The sequence below is a fragment of the Cavia porcellus genome, unplaced genomic scaffold (genome assembly GCF_034190915.1).
Source record: "Cavia porcellus strain 051 isolate PalLab524CR breed Dunkin Hartley unplaced genomic scaffold, mCavPor4.1 scaffold_12, whole genome shotgun sequence".
Lineage (NCBI taxonomy): Eukaryota > Metazoa > Chordata > Mammalia > Rodentia > Caviidae > Cavia > Cavia porcellus.
Window position 1 is genome coordinate 68,202,321 of NW_026947495.1, and position 14,422 is coordinate 68,216,742.

The 14,422-nt window shown below is 37.8% G+C and overlaps 1 protein-coding gene across 3 annotated transcripts in view; it reads left to right on the forward strand.

Annotated features, from left to right (window-relative positions):
- Itga4 (integrin subunit alpha 4) overlaps positions 1 to 14,422 on the forward strand; it is a 72,443-nt gene that overhangs the window by 11,807 nt on the left and 46,214 nt on the right. For all 3 annotated transcript variants that reach the window (XM_063259394.1, XM_063259392.1, XM_063259393.1), the window contains 7 exons: positions 7,112 to 7,218; positions 7,310 to 7,439; positions 10,285 to 10,352; positions 11,620 to 11,749; positions 13,200 to 13,285; positions 13,982 to 14,044; positions 14,131 to 14,268. In XM_063259394.1, the coding sequence (XP_063115464.1) occupies positions 7,112 to 7,218; positions 7,310 to 7,439; positions 10,285 to 10,352; positions 11,620 to 11,749; positions 13,200 to 13,285; positions 13,982 to 14,044; positions 14,131 to 14,268 (722 nt within the window). The remainder of the gene's footprint in view (positions 1 to 7,111; positions 7,219 to 7,309; positions 7,440 to 10,284; positions 10,353 to 11,619; positions 11,750 to 13,199; positions 13,286 to 13,981; positions 14,045 to 14,130; positions 14,269 to 14,422) is intronic.

The window sequence follows — 14,422 nt, forward strand, 5'->3', positions numbered from 1 at the left end:
TGTGGTATTACTCCCTGGGGGTGTTCACTATAGTTTGAGCCGCAAGTGCTCAACCGCTGAGACATTATCTCCAGGCCTCTGTTTTGTTTTATGTTTTGAGGCAGCGTCTCGCCAAGTTGACCACGATGGCCTTGAATGTGGCGATCCTCCTGCCTCAGCTTCCTAAGTAGTTGGGATTATAGGAGTGTGGGGACTTAACTACCTTGAACTTTTTTCTGAAAAAATTAATATTACTGGCTTTTTCAGGCCTATGTTTACACAAACAATTTCTCACATAAATTGAACATGACTAGTAGCGATTGTCAGCCTTTTTTAGCTAGTCTGAGACTGTGACATTTAAAAACACCTTTTCCCCAAAGGAATATACTTGGTGAGCTGTTTCTCATTTTGGTATTCTGATGTTTCATTTAATGTTGTGCACCCCACCCTGCAAAGTACAGAAGACTGAACCCTGGGCTATTGCACTGAGCTATATCCCAAGCCTATTTATTTGTTTATTTTTATTTCGAGACATGGTCTGGCTGAGTTGTTCAGATTGGGCTCAAACTTGCTATCCTCCTGCCTCAGCCTCCCAGAGTACTGGGATTATAAGTGGATAAGACCACATCCTGCTAATGATGCCATGATGCTTTTTTGCCACTAGATTAACTGAAAAAGGAACTCTTGGAAGGGTAGTGCTTCTGAGTCCTGTGAAACCTTTAGAACTTGGAAATTTTACTTTTCATTACTCAAAATTACTTATTGTTGTTGAGTTCATAAGCCTCACTACTGTCTTTTAGAAGCATCACCACCACACATAATTATCTGTATAAAAAAGTGTAGCTTAATCACAATGAATATCAGGGAGTGGATTTAGGTAGTTTCATTAAAAAAAACTAAATGAAAGGGTTATTTGGATTAAGGCTGGCCCTGAAGTGTCACCGTGAGCGCCCTCTGCTGGCCCACTTCGAATCAAGGGCATGTAGGCTTCCCGGGGTGTGAAGCCCTTGCCGTTTATTGAACGCCTGGGAGGAGCCAGTCTTATAACCAAAGGCATATGTTTCTGTGAGCCGCATCACCCTGCAATGGTCGGCTCTATGCTGCTGTCATATTTCAGTGTACCTGCTCACTTTTTAAGTCCTGCATATATTTTTCTAATGTTCTGAATTTAGGTAGACAACAAAAATCACAAGCGTCGTTTTTCACTCTGTAGGTATCCTTTCATGGACCTGTTAAATGAGCCACTCATCCCTGAATACGCGTTATTTACTTTATTCTTTTAAGAAAAATTTTACAGTGGTGGAATTTTGAAATGTGCATCACCCATCTTTCAGTAGGCTTTGTTTAAAAAAAAGCACCTGCTAGAAGGCTTTTGTTCCTCTTCTGAAACTTGAAATCACGTCATGCGTTTTGAAAGATCAGATAAGTTTGTATCTTGTCTTTGTAGCCAGAAAGCCAGACTGAGCACCGTCGAATGTCTCCGAGCACAGGGAGCTCGGGTGGGGGTGGGGAGCCACATCACAGTGACACAGGCAGATGAGCCAGACACACAGTTTCATCAGAAAGTCCCAGGCTGCCCCACCTGGTATTTTGCTTGAGCTGTCAACAAGTTGTAAGAAGAAGCATGAAACTGGCCTTTTCCTTACTGCTTCAGTGGAAATGCCTGTTGAAAATTTCTGTTGAAAACTGATCAAAATAGGGAAGGATCAGGGTAAGGGAGGGGACCTTGTACGTGACATTTTCCTTGAGCAATAGAAAGCTGACTCATGGACTATGGGTAGGGAATAAAATGAAATCCAGTTAATTTGGACATCTGACATTTGTAGAGCTCGAATATATGTGCTTTAGAATAGTAGGAAGTTACTTAAAGATCAAAGGTGTTATTTTTTTCATTCTGATTTTTTCCACTCACCAGCCCCATAAAGTCCAGCAAATTATTTGACTCCTTTAAGATTCAGTTCTCTCATCTGCAGAAAAAGGGTTGATAGTACAGTGCTCAAGTTACTCCTATAGAATACCAGTGAGTTAATGTGTATACTAAGTCTTTCCCAGCAGCGAGGGCCACATGTGTATTTATGGTGGAGGATGCACGCAGTTGAGCAGTGTGTAGCCTAACCCTTAAAGCAGTCAGCACGATGATGTGGACACCAGAGGCCCCTTGCATGTTTCCTGTGTCAACCTTATCCACACAGATCTCATTGGCTCCTGCCACCCTGGGGGAAGCCCTCCCAGATGGGCAGTGTCCATGGGCCTCAGCTGATTCTTGCTCTTAAACCATCCTACTCAAAGCCCACACTTGGTCAAGATCCTCAACCTCACACATGCTGTGTCCTGCAGACCCCCTGTTACTATTTGAAAACGTAAGGCAGTGCTGTTGTGGAAGAGAAGTAAGGAAGTGTAGAAATAAAGAGAGACAAGTTCTGTCGGAGGCTGTCTTTCCATCCCAGAGAGTTTGATGAGCAGTTTAGCAAAGTGCTCTCTAGTAGTAGACATACGCAGTGGTATAATATTTTACATAATTCCCTCCCCTAACCAGTGCAAATCGAGCTCCTGCCTGTGGTGAGTCACCTCTGAGCTGTGGGAATGCTACCACCAACAGAGAAGCTGGTCCTCCTCCACCACAGCGAGGCAAGATACTTAGTCGTCCTTAGTCCTTGTCACATTTTTGTCATTTGGAATAATGAAAATAAAACCACTGGTGTGAATTTTTAAAAAATGAAAGGAGTAAAAAGAGTGAATCTGATCGAGTTTGTACTAACATTCTTTACATGCATTTACAAAAATACTGTTGACTTACACTTACATGTACATTCACACATACTCATGCAAATCAGTAGTTGAAAATAATAACTAAAGATGTAAAAAGATAGTTTTGTTTTCCCAAATGAGAAAAACAAGGACAAAGGAGGAACTTAATTTTAGAATAAGGGGTGGTTTTTACATGGCTTTGTTTTGTTTAGAGTTTACTGGGAAAAGGTATTCCTTTGTGCTAGGAAATTAGTTTATAAAAGGCTGAAAAACCATCACATGTTAATTTCTGCTGGTCTTTCTGATGTTAAGCCATGTAAAGTAGTTTTTCAATTATAGAGCTGACTTGCTTTACTGAGCATTTAGACTAGTAATATATGCATTGAAAATGAAAACCAGACTATAAATCATTGCAGCATGACATCTTGGTAAAATGTAAAGATAATCTGAGTTTATCTATAGCATTCTGTCAGGGATTAAACGCAGGAGAAGTAGCTTTTCTCGGGACGTTTCTAATAATCACCTTTGACCAAATTAGAAGCACTGCATCTCCACAGGAAGAAAATCTGCTTACTGTGTCATGTCCTCTTTCAATATCTAGTTGAAGCTCGGGGGGGGGGGGTGTAGAGATATGATTATTATTTTAAAAATAGAATGTCTTTTAAAAATCATACAGGAAAAGGCATAGCCATTAGCTGTTGCTTACAAGCCCAGCTGTAAGCCCAAGTACAGCCACCTGGGGAGCTTTGGAAAACTCTGATGTTGGGGTGTCCACCCTGACCCTGCACATCTGAGCTGTCTTGCTGAGAGTGGGGCCCAGGTGCTGGTATTTACTAAAAGCTCTCCCTAGGTGGTCCTAAGGTCCAGGCCAGGCTAAATGCCATGTGGAGGGGGGAGGAGACTCAGAAGCAGGCGATCCTAAGGGAGAAACCCTGAGCACCCTCCTGCCCTCTTCTGCAAGACTGCAGGTGCTCCCAAGAAAAGGGGAAATGGTCTCTGAAACTCAGAAAACTCATGACTGGGAACTTACAAGGCCTGCCTGGAACTGATTCTGTCTTGTAACCAGAGCTGGAATTTCATTACCATCAGCGGGGTCGGGGGCTACTGGTATGGTAGAAACATTAAGCGAAAAGGAAGAAAGTAATTAATGTGAGTATATGCGTTTGGTCACTGGTTTGGATTAGTTTGTGTTTGGGAAAGAATAATTGTTTCACAACATGATTGCTTTTTTCTTTGCATTCATTGTTCTGCAAACACGTTACAAACTAAGATGAGTGACACAGAAGAAGCATAGTCAAATCCCTGTCAAAGCTGTGGATTGCGTGGCCTCCCCAGACCCTTCCCTTTAGCACACACTTCCGGACTTTGTCTTGAGCACGGGATGACGAATGAGAGCGCCTGCCAGACGACGAGGCCTCCAGCCACTAACCTTGGAAATAGGCCAGCATACTTGTAAACAAATAAATGTTGCTCACTCCAGCAAGAATGAAATGCTTCCTCCTACAGGATATTAATTCCACCACAATTTCCTCTGAGTGGTCATATCCTATGTGTCTAAGGACCCTTGATGGCCAGTGCTGAGCATCATCTCCGTTTTAATGTGTCGGCCCGCTCAGGGGACCCAAGGGAGATTTTTGAGTGTGAGGTCCCAAGGTTAAAGAACTCACGTTTGCAAGACATCAGCAACAACAGCAGGCAGCGTGGAGCAGAGCAGAGCCCAATAGTGCAAAAGAACCACCTGCATCTTTATTGTGCAATTCTTACACAGATTGTTCTCATATTTACATTCTTACATAGTGCCTTATCCAGCGCATGCGTGTTGATCTGTGCCAAGTCATGGTTACATAAGTGTATCCTGCCATCCACTTGTGCTAAACAAGTGGGGTCATGTCCTCAGGTGTCCTTAGACTCCCTGAGCTTTGAAGCAGTCTGAGTGACTCCCCGCACAATGTATAGTACATGTTTAAAAATAACCATGAGTCAGAAATGTTATGTATAAATTAGAAAGCTTCTATTGTTTAGAAGCACTTAATCCCAAATGTGAGACCATGTACAGTAGCCCTTAGCTCATCCCTGTATTTTCCACATGCAAACCCACCCTGTATTTTTCTGCTGAAATCTCTTTTGCTCACGGGTGAGTTGGCCCCACCATTAAAATCCCAGGGAAGCTTGTAGTACATTTGTTCTGAGGTAAACATCGCTTTCCTGTGGCTTTTGGAAGGCTGTTTCTTCTCTGTTCCTAAGAATCACTGTTTGTAACCTAGAATTAGGAGAAAGAGAAGGGAGGGGCAGGAGCTCCACTGAACATAAAGTGCCCAGATGTTTGTAGGATCAGGGAGCTCACCCTGTCATTGGGTGGGTAGGGGCTGTTTCTCCTGGGGTCCAGGAGAGACTCAGCATGGGGAGAAAGCAGGTGGAGGGAAGTGGAGGGGGAGGGTATTACTACTATCCTAAAATAAGTGTGTGACATCCTAATGTCACCTGGTGGAGACAGTCATTTTGGGGAGAAGCCAGAACAAGTAGCTCACCATGAGAGCATCACTGGTCTTCATTTCTGAATTTAAGAAACAGCTTAGTGAAGAAAATGGAAAATAACATTATTCTTGAACGCAAGAACTTTTTGGCTATTTTCATCAAGCAGCTTCCATGGTATTTCATAGTTCTGTACTAATCTGTTGGTTGGTTTTCAGCTTTTGGTCTATTAGCTCTAGAAGAATGAATTTGTTTCTGGATGCAGTCTGGATGCAGTGTCTGTTAGATGTACCATATTTAACAGATCAGTGTTATTTATTTGTGACCTTTGCTTAACTGTGGCAACTGAGAGTAAAATTAGCTGACTAAAATTTTTAGAAAGCGATGACATTTTAGAAAGTATTTTATTGATAAAGTTTACTCTGGTGAAAAGCAACTTCAACTTTGTTTAGACTTACTTAACTCTGTTTTTCCCTTCGAATTCCTTTTTTGCCTCTAATTTTCACAGAAACACCTGCATCCACTCAGCCACCTTTATCAAAGTCTGGGCCCAAGTAACTCCCTCTTGTTGGTCCAAGAGCAGACTCTGCTAGAAACTGCAGTATTCTTTCTCCGAGCCTGCTAATCTTCCTCCTTCCAATCTGTCCCTCCTGGAAACCATTACTAATTAGTGGGGGTGGATGATTCTCCAGGAAGTCTGATTAGAAAGCATCACCCACTCAGTTGTGACGGCAGCATTCCTACTCATAAGGGCCACCTGGGCAGTCAGACTCCACCGGACCAACTGGCTCAGACTCCAGAGGAGCACTTTGGAAACCTTCCTTCAGTTCAGCTGTGTGCAGGGTTGTGTTCTTCCCGAATGGTTTTGGAGGACAGACAGCGTATACAAACACACATACTTTCTCATACTTCTTAAGATCTTTCCTGGCCAGGAGATTTGATGCCAACAATTTCATTTCCAAACTATTAACCTTAGTAGATTAGATATTCTAGATCTTCCCAGGACACTGGCCAGGGGTGGGGGTTCACAGTTACAGGAGACAACGTGCCTAATGACATAGAGAAAACATTTGTAAAGATAGACTTACAATATGGCATCCTATTATCCCAAATAATTTATTTGAAATCACTTTAATACAGGATTTTAATACAATTTCAGATATAAAGTAGTCCTGTCAACAGATGAAAATTATCACTGAAGATCACTTTACAGTATAAAAGTACTGTGCTATTCATGAATATTTTATGTATGTTTGACTTTGGAGCTATTCCTACATTTACCTAAGTGCATATTGAAGGATTTCATTTACTACTAAAACAATGTGGTTCCCCAGATCGTTTTATCTGCTTGAAAACACTAGTCACATTCCACTGAATGTAAAGGCAGTTCATTTTAAACGCTGTGCATTGTTAGTATGCTAATTGTACGTTCCACTTTCTGCATGCTTGACCTTGCTTTCCAGCTCCAATAAACTCTGCCTTAGTGGCTGAGGACCATACAAGAAACACTGAGGAAAGTGCTCTGGGGCTGCTGCTTACATTGCTAGGTAAATGGTTAACACAAAGTGCAAACCGCTTTCTAAGCCTCAGAGCTGTGGTTGTATTTGCACAGCCCCGTTGGGTTTTCACAGGGCTTTCTGTCCTACCTGTCTGTCTGCTCATGCATCTGCTGCCGGCTCTTTACAACTTGGCCATTTCACAAACGAAAGTGACGTTGTGTGAGGAACTAACTATGTCAGTGCACCAACTATGTCAGTGCAGAGTATTTCCCACACTCTGTGCACCGAGTGTAAGATGAAGAGGAAGTAGTTGAAGGAAAAACAGGGGTCATAACTGCCCAGGTGTAATTCCTTTAGGCTTGTAAAAAATACTGTCTTCAAGGAAACTGACGATAAACTTTCAAATGCCGCAGGCAGCCCCACTGGAGAACCTTGCGGAAAGACATGTTTGGAAGAAAGGGACAATCAGTGGCTGGGAGTTACGCTTTCTCGACAGCCAGGCGAAAATGGATCCATCGTGGTAGGTATTGGCATTGACCCAGTGGACAGTTCTGAAGTTAGATACGCCAGGTGGAACTTTCGCATCATCTGGTCTACTTCTTATTTTTCAGACTTGTGGGCACAGATGGAAAAATATATTTTACATAAAGAATGAAAATAAGCTCCCTACTGGTGTTTGCTATGGGATGCCTTCTGATTTACGGACGGAACTCAGTAAAAGAATGGCTCCCTGTTACCAAGGTGAGGTTTGATTTTGATATCAATTACATCAAGAGAAGGAAGTGAATGCCTTTCAGGTTGTTTGAAATTTTCAGTGTTGGATGATTAGAGAGGAAGACAGAAACCTTCAAAGTAGCTTTTTGTTTTTTGTTTTTAACCAAGTATTTCTTTATCCAATTTCAGGTAGCATTAGTTATCATAAGTAGTTTGTGCTTTGGGGATAGAAATTCTACAGTTTCATTTGAATAATTATGGAAGGCGGTTGGTAATTATCCACTTCTTCAGTTAATTTACTGTTTTCAGTATAAGTGAGTCTAATACCAAATAAATATAGGACACTTAAAATCCAAATTACATTGAAAAGTTTGATTGGAGGCAGAAAGGTTAGGTTTCTTGGTTTAACTCCAGGTTCTAGGAGTAATGCAGATATTTCAAGTATAAATGTAAGCAGATCTCTCCCACTGTATCTCTTTTATTATAATTCATGTGTGTTTCTTTAAGTAGTGAGAGACTGGACCTAAAATGTAAAAGATCTTACCCGTGGAAATTCTGTGCTATGCATTATGTGCAGAAGTGGATGTTAACACAGAAGACCAAATTTATGGTGAATGTCTCCGAGTGTTTAAAATAATACCTGCAACCAGACTAAAACTCTCTGTGTCTTTAGGAGTCTAAGGAAAACATGAATGCAAATTTTATAAACAAAATACAGAAATAAGACCCCAGCAACCACAGAAAATTTTTGTTAACCTGCAAAAATTTGGCCAAATATTTCAGTTCAGTTACTGACTCTAATAATATTGATATCTTTGCTGATGTCCCCAGAAGCTTGTATCATAAATATTTCTATTTTATCTTTAGATGTAAATGTAGGAAAGGTAAATATTAAATTATCAATTGCAGTAAAATAGTCTAAGTTTCTGTACATTTTTAAACCTCTTGCTGAGAAGTCATTGGTTCATAATTTTAAATATTTTCACAGAATAATTTTTTTTGCTTAAAAAAATTCAAAATGGCATAAAGCTAACATATCCAAAATTGTAAAATACAGGATCAGGTATAAGTGGAAAATGAGGGCAGGGAAATAATATAAATCAAATAACAATTTTCTTAAATTTTCTGGTTCTCAAAGCCCAAAAAACGTGATCATGATTTTCATATGTCAGTTCTTCAAAAGAAGCAAAGCTGTGTCCTTCTACCCCTGAAAGCCTGCATTAGGGCTTATTAATAAGAGTCCCTGTGTCTTGGATTTTGATTGTTATTTTCAGCCGGGGAAAATCTTGGGAAGATAATTTCTCTGATAAATGATGTTGAAAAAATTGGATACCACATGCAAAATAACTGAATACCATTTAAAAAACACTTGTTACACTATGGATAAATACCTGCTCTAAATAGAATTAGAAAATATAAGACCCGAAGCCATAAACTCTAGAGGCAACCATAGAGAAAAAATTTCTTGATATTGGTGTGGAAAATGATTTTCTGTTGATCACACCAAATCAACAAAAGCAAAGATAAACAAATGGAACACAGTCTACACAGTGAAGGAAACAACAGAGTGAAAAGGAAACCTACAGAACGGTGAAAAATATGTAATTGACAAAACGGTTAAAACATCTGAAATATATAAGGCGCTCAAGTTGACAAAAAAGAACAGAATAGCTTTCTTTTCAAAGGAAATATCAAAATTGTCAGTAGTTACTTGAGAAAATGTCACTACTCATTAGGGAATCTTACCACAGAGGGTCCCCTCACACCTATTGAAGTGGTTGTTTATCAAAAAGATATGTGTAATAAGCTCTGAAAAGAATGTGAAGAAATTTGAACATTTTTGTACTGTTGGCGGGAATGTAAATTAGAAAAAAATACTAAAAAAACAGAATGATCAAATGAGCCAAAGTAAATAAAGTCAGTGCCACATAGCTCTATCTGCACTAAGTTCATTGTGACATCACTGACAAAGAAAAGAATTATGATACGTGTGTGCATGCACTTGTATATGCATACAAGCACACACACTAGTATTTGGCCAGAAGAAAATCTGACGTGCGACCATGGGTGGGTCTGGAGGATGTTATGTTAAGTGCACTAAGTCAACCAGGGAAAGACAAATAGCACATAGTCTTTTTGGAATGAAAAATTGTTAAACACATAGTATCAGTAGGAAGGCGGCTGGCTGGTGAGGAAGGGAGTGGGGATGAGGAGATGCTGGCCCAAGGGCACAAAGTTGCGGTTACATAGGATAAGTCTAGAGAGCTAATGCACAGCATGGACCATGTTTAATATACCGTGTATCTTGCAGATTTACCATAGACCAGATTTGGCTGGCTTTTACCATACACACAAGTCACCATGAGGAGATGGGTGTGTTGATTTGCTTGAATAATTTTACCATGTACTTGTGCAAGAACATAAAGTTGTATACCCTAAATGTTTTTTTCCTTTTTTTAATCGGTGCCGGGGGATTGAACTCACGACTGCCTGCTTGCAAGGCAGGCACTTATGCCGCTGAGCTAAATTTCCAGCCCCTGTATACCCTAAATTTATATAATGAAAAATAAATGGTGGTCCAACTGCGAATCCCATCCCCATCTTCCTCATTTGACAAATATTTTGAGTGTGAGCTGCGTATTCTCATGAAGAGGCAGAGAGAATTGTTTTTATGACCATTTCATGGTGATTTTGAAGATTCATGAGAGAGTTTTATAATCTTAGATTATATAAGTTACTTTGTTTTGAAACGGGATAGTACTAAATGTAGACTTTAAAAGGTATATTTGTAAGGATTTCTAAACACAATTGTGGAACATTATGTTTTTTACCTAAAGGTGTAATCCCAACTCATTTTTATATTGCATTTTAGATTATGTAAGAAAATTTGGAGAAAACTTTGCATCATGTCAAGCTGGAATATCTAGTTTCTTCACAGAGGTAGTAGTTTAAGATATAGTTGTTGTGAATGTTTACATATATATACATATATGTCTAATTCATCTGAAGATTAAGAAGACCAGTGGCACACTGAAGTAAAAATTGTGTGCAATCTGAATAATTAATGTCTCTTGAATTTGCCAGTATTATTGCTCTATTTTTACTGCTCAATATTCCTCATATAATTTGAGAAAATTAATATTTTCTGGCTATATCACTCATCAGTGAACATTTACATTGAAAATTTATACTAAAATTTACTGGTTTTATCAATACTTTAATGGAAATCAAAAGTAGTTATTTTTAATTTTTGTTATTTTAGATAAAAATAACCTATTCAAGTGTATTATTTTCATTAGTTAAGGAGAGAAGGAAATAAATGTTAATCCACATTTTTCTTTAAATTATAGTAAGTTGCATATTAAAGAATATGTTAATATCTTAAATCAAATATATTCCCCAAACTGATTTTTTTGTAGAACTCTAATGATATACTATGAAAGGTTACAATTATTTAACTCCCAAATCTTTTGATTTTTCTTAAAAATCTGCCATGAGTTCCTGAATGTTTTGCAACTCCATCAACTTCTAGGTGTATAACTTTTCTAAAATGTCATATTTTTAAAATACTTACAACAATGCTTTCTTTGTATTTAAATTTACACTGAAAGTTCAAGATTTAGAAAGTACAGAAATATAATAAATTTGATTGCTACAAGTTTTTGTGCTCACAAGACAAGGACCTGCTCATTCCAACCTTCTGTTTCTTTTTCCTCAATTCCTGTTTATAACAGGCCCCACATTCCACTAGATTTTTAAAAATGTTTTAGTCTTGAAATTTTCAGGAAACTAATCAATGGTCTTTGCAAACTGAAATGAGTCCACTCATTCTCCGGCAATACATGATCATGTTTGTGAAGAGCACTAGGGAAATCACATATAATTTTCTTCAGGAGCAATCGTGTTGCCTTATTTGCACAAGCCTACCCCACTGGTTGGTCAGTCTACCTATGACTTTTCAAATCCACTAAATTTGAAGTAAATTTGGAGACAGAGTGTTAGAATTTTTCCTCTGAAATCTGTTTTCAGATGGGAACTCATTAGTCTACTTCTGTTTTGTTTTGTTTTGTTTTTGGTCATATGTTTTTAAATTAAGAAAAAATGTCCATATTTCAGCAACGTATTACAAAGTGTGTTCTCTTCCCTATTTATGTCACTGTTTACTTTTAAATGAGGTTAAGTATTTTTTTTTTCTTTTTCCTTACAGGATTTAATTGTGATGGGAGCTCCAGGATCATCTTATTGGACTGGTTCTCTTTTTGTCTACAACATAACTACAAACAAATACAAAGCCTTCTTAGACAAACAGAATCAAGTCAAATTTGGAAGCTATTTAGGTATTGTATAAATTGAAGAATTCAAATCCTCTGTGCCTTGGTTACCAATTACTTTTAATTTATTTGTTTGTTTTTTTGGTACTGGGAATTGAACTCTCAGCCTCTTGCTTGCCAGGCATACACCATGCTGCTGAGCTACATCTCCTGCCCAGTTACTAGTTATTATTAAAAAAAAAAAAGAATATTGTAGTTTCAGAAGTTATACATGGCAAAAAACCAGTTGTACATGGCTAGTGGATAGCAAGTAAAGAAACAATTGAGAACATATAAAAAATTGAAAATATATAGAACAATTGAACATATAGAAGAATTGAAAAAATTTAACATATAGAACAATTGAAAAATATAAAAAGTGTGGAATTTTAGTGAATGTTTTATTTTACATTGACCTATAAGACTGCAATCATTTTGTAATCAACTAGAGGTCCTGGGAAAGTCTTCTTCTTGTATTTCACTTGAGAGAACACAAACTTGTACATATCTTTATAGGTTAATTTATTACTAATTATTTCTAGCCACACCTGTGTGCTTACTGTATTCCAGGAACTTTTTCTAAGAGCTTTACATATATTAACTCATTAACCATGTATGCATGAGTAGGTGTGGTCTCTCAAAAGATCCAGTGAAAACTGATGGGATCGTTACAGCATTCTAGGTAAAGGGGAACTTTGTGAAGCAGAGTCCAAAAACTGCTAACTGATCTTTGCCTTTGACTGTTTTCTGGAGTTTAACTGTTTTCATCACCATTATTCTCTTCCTCCTCCTCATTATTATTTCATGCTTGATTATTCTACAGAAATACAAAAATTTGGTCCATTAATTCCCATTACTATTAAATAGTTTTCCTATGTTTCCTTAAAAAGCATACATTTACTTAAACTGTATGTATTTCAAATATGAGTGTTTTATATGGAAGTATTTATAGTAAAAAGGCAGTATTTTTTCCATTCAAGGAGAACTTCATTTAAAATTCAACATTTTCTTATTTATGAATGGAGCAGTTCTTCGGGTATTGTTTAAAAAAGTTGATAGTATGCCTGTTGACACATGAAATTAAAATAATTCACCATTTGTGTCATCATGAGATCATGACAATAGGAAGATTTCATGTGCAAGAGCTGAAAATTGGGAAGATTTTATTTAAGGCTTAAAATGTTTAATATACTCAAGTATTTTGGTTGCAATTCTAGAAACTGATTACTCTTACTATACAAACCAAATTTAAAGGTAACATTTTCAATTTCTGGGAGTTGGAAATCCCACATTGCTTTTGTAACACATCTATCAAAATTGCTTTAAACATAAGGAGAATTCTCAGCATTATGCTAAGCATGCTTAAAATTCTGCTTAGTCATTTTGAATTCAGCCTCATTCAGTTCTCTGAGTAGACTGGGATATGCTTTATCCACATAAAATGATGATGCTCACACTTTTCTCCCCTTTCTTGAAGGGTACTCAGTAGGAGCTGGTCATTTTCGGGGTCAGCATACTACAGAAGTGGTTGGAGGAGCCCCTCAGCATGAACAAATTGGGAAAGTAAGAGCCACATTTTAATCTTTATTGTTTTCCAAAAGGTTCCAGTGAATCACAGGAGGTAATAAATACCAAAAGAACTGCCAAAAATAATGAAAGATTAGAACAATAAGCTCTGTATTGCATTATTGTAATATGTGAATCATTTGTGGTTTTAAAGGAAATTTAGCAGCAAACATTTTATGGAAAATTATATAAGTCAAGCAAGGGTTTTCTTTCCTATAAGTAAATTGTAAAAATAAAATGAAAACTGTCCAGGGAATAGATTTACTGTATAACATTTATTGAAAGAAATTTGGAGTAGCAGCATGCTTTATTGTAAGATGAGAAGGAGAAAAATGTTATTTCTGGTTCTTGTTTTTGCTAAATTGTTATGTGTATATTGGCCAATCTCTATGTGCCTTGACTTGAACAGTGGATCAAGCCACACTTTCTGTGCCATCTGTGGTATCAATAAAATAATTCCTGAAAGGTTTGTTCTGTAAATGAGGCATATTAATATGAAAATGAATCCCTATCTTTTTGTACTACTCAAAATATTTTTTAAATATTTGACATATTAAGTAAATTTCAATATTTTTATATTTGAGCAGCTACTTGAGGTGAGAGTTAACATTTGGAGCAAACAGAAATGAATATATTGTTAATAAGAGACTTCGATGGCAATATAAACTCTTATAATTTTTTCCTCAATTACAGGCCTATATATTCAGCATTGATGCAAAAGAACTGAGTATCATACATGAAATGAAAGGTAAAAAGGTAATATGTCTTTACCTTTGGTATAGTAGCGGGTTTCTGTGAACAACCCTGCTGCTTAATAACCAGATACGGTTTTCTTTGGACAGCTGGGCTCCTACTTTGGAGCTTCTGTATGTGCCGTGGACCTCAATGCAGATGGTTTCTCAGACCTGCTGGTGGGAGCACCCATGCACAGCACCATCAGGGAGGAGGGAAGAGTGTTCGTGTTCATCAACTCTGGCACGGTACGTGTGACTCACTACCCCAAACCATGAGCCATTCGTGGAACTATGCTGGGCATGGAAACTGTTCTCATTCCAGAATTCTGCAATTACAGATGCTTAGGCTTATTTTACTAACAAAAGTAAAAATTTTAATAATGTATTGATGCACTCAAAA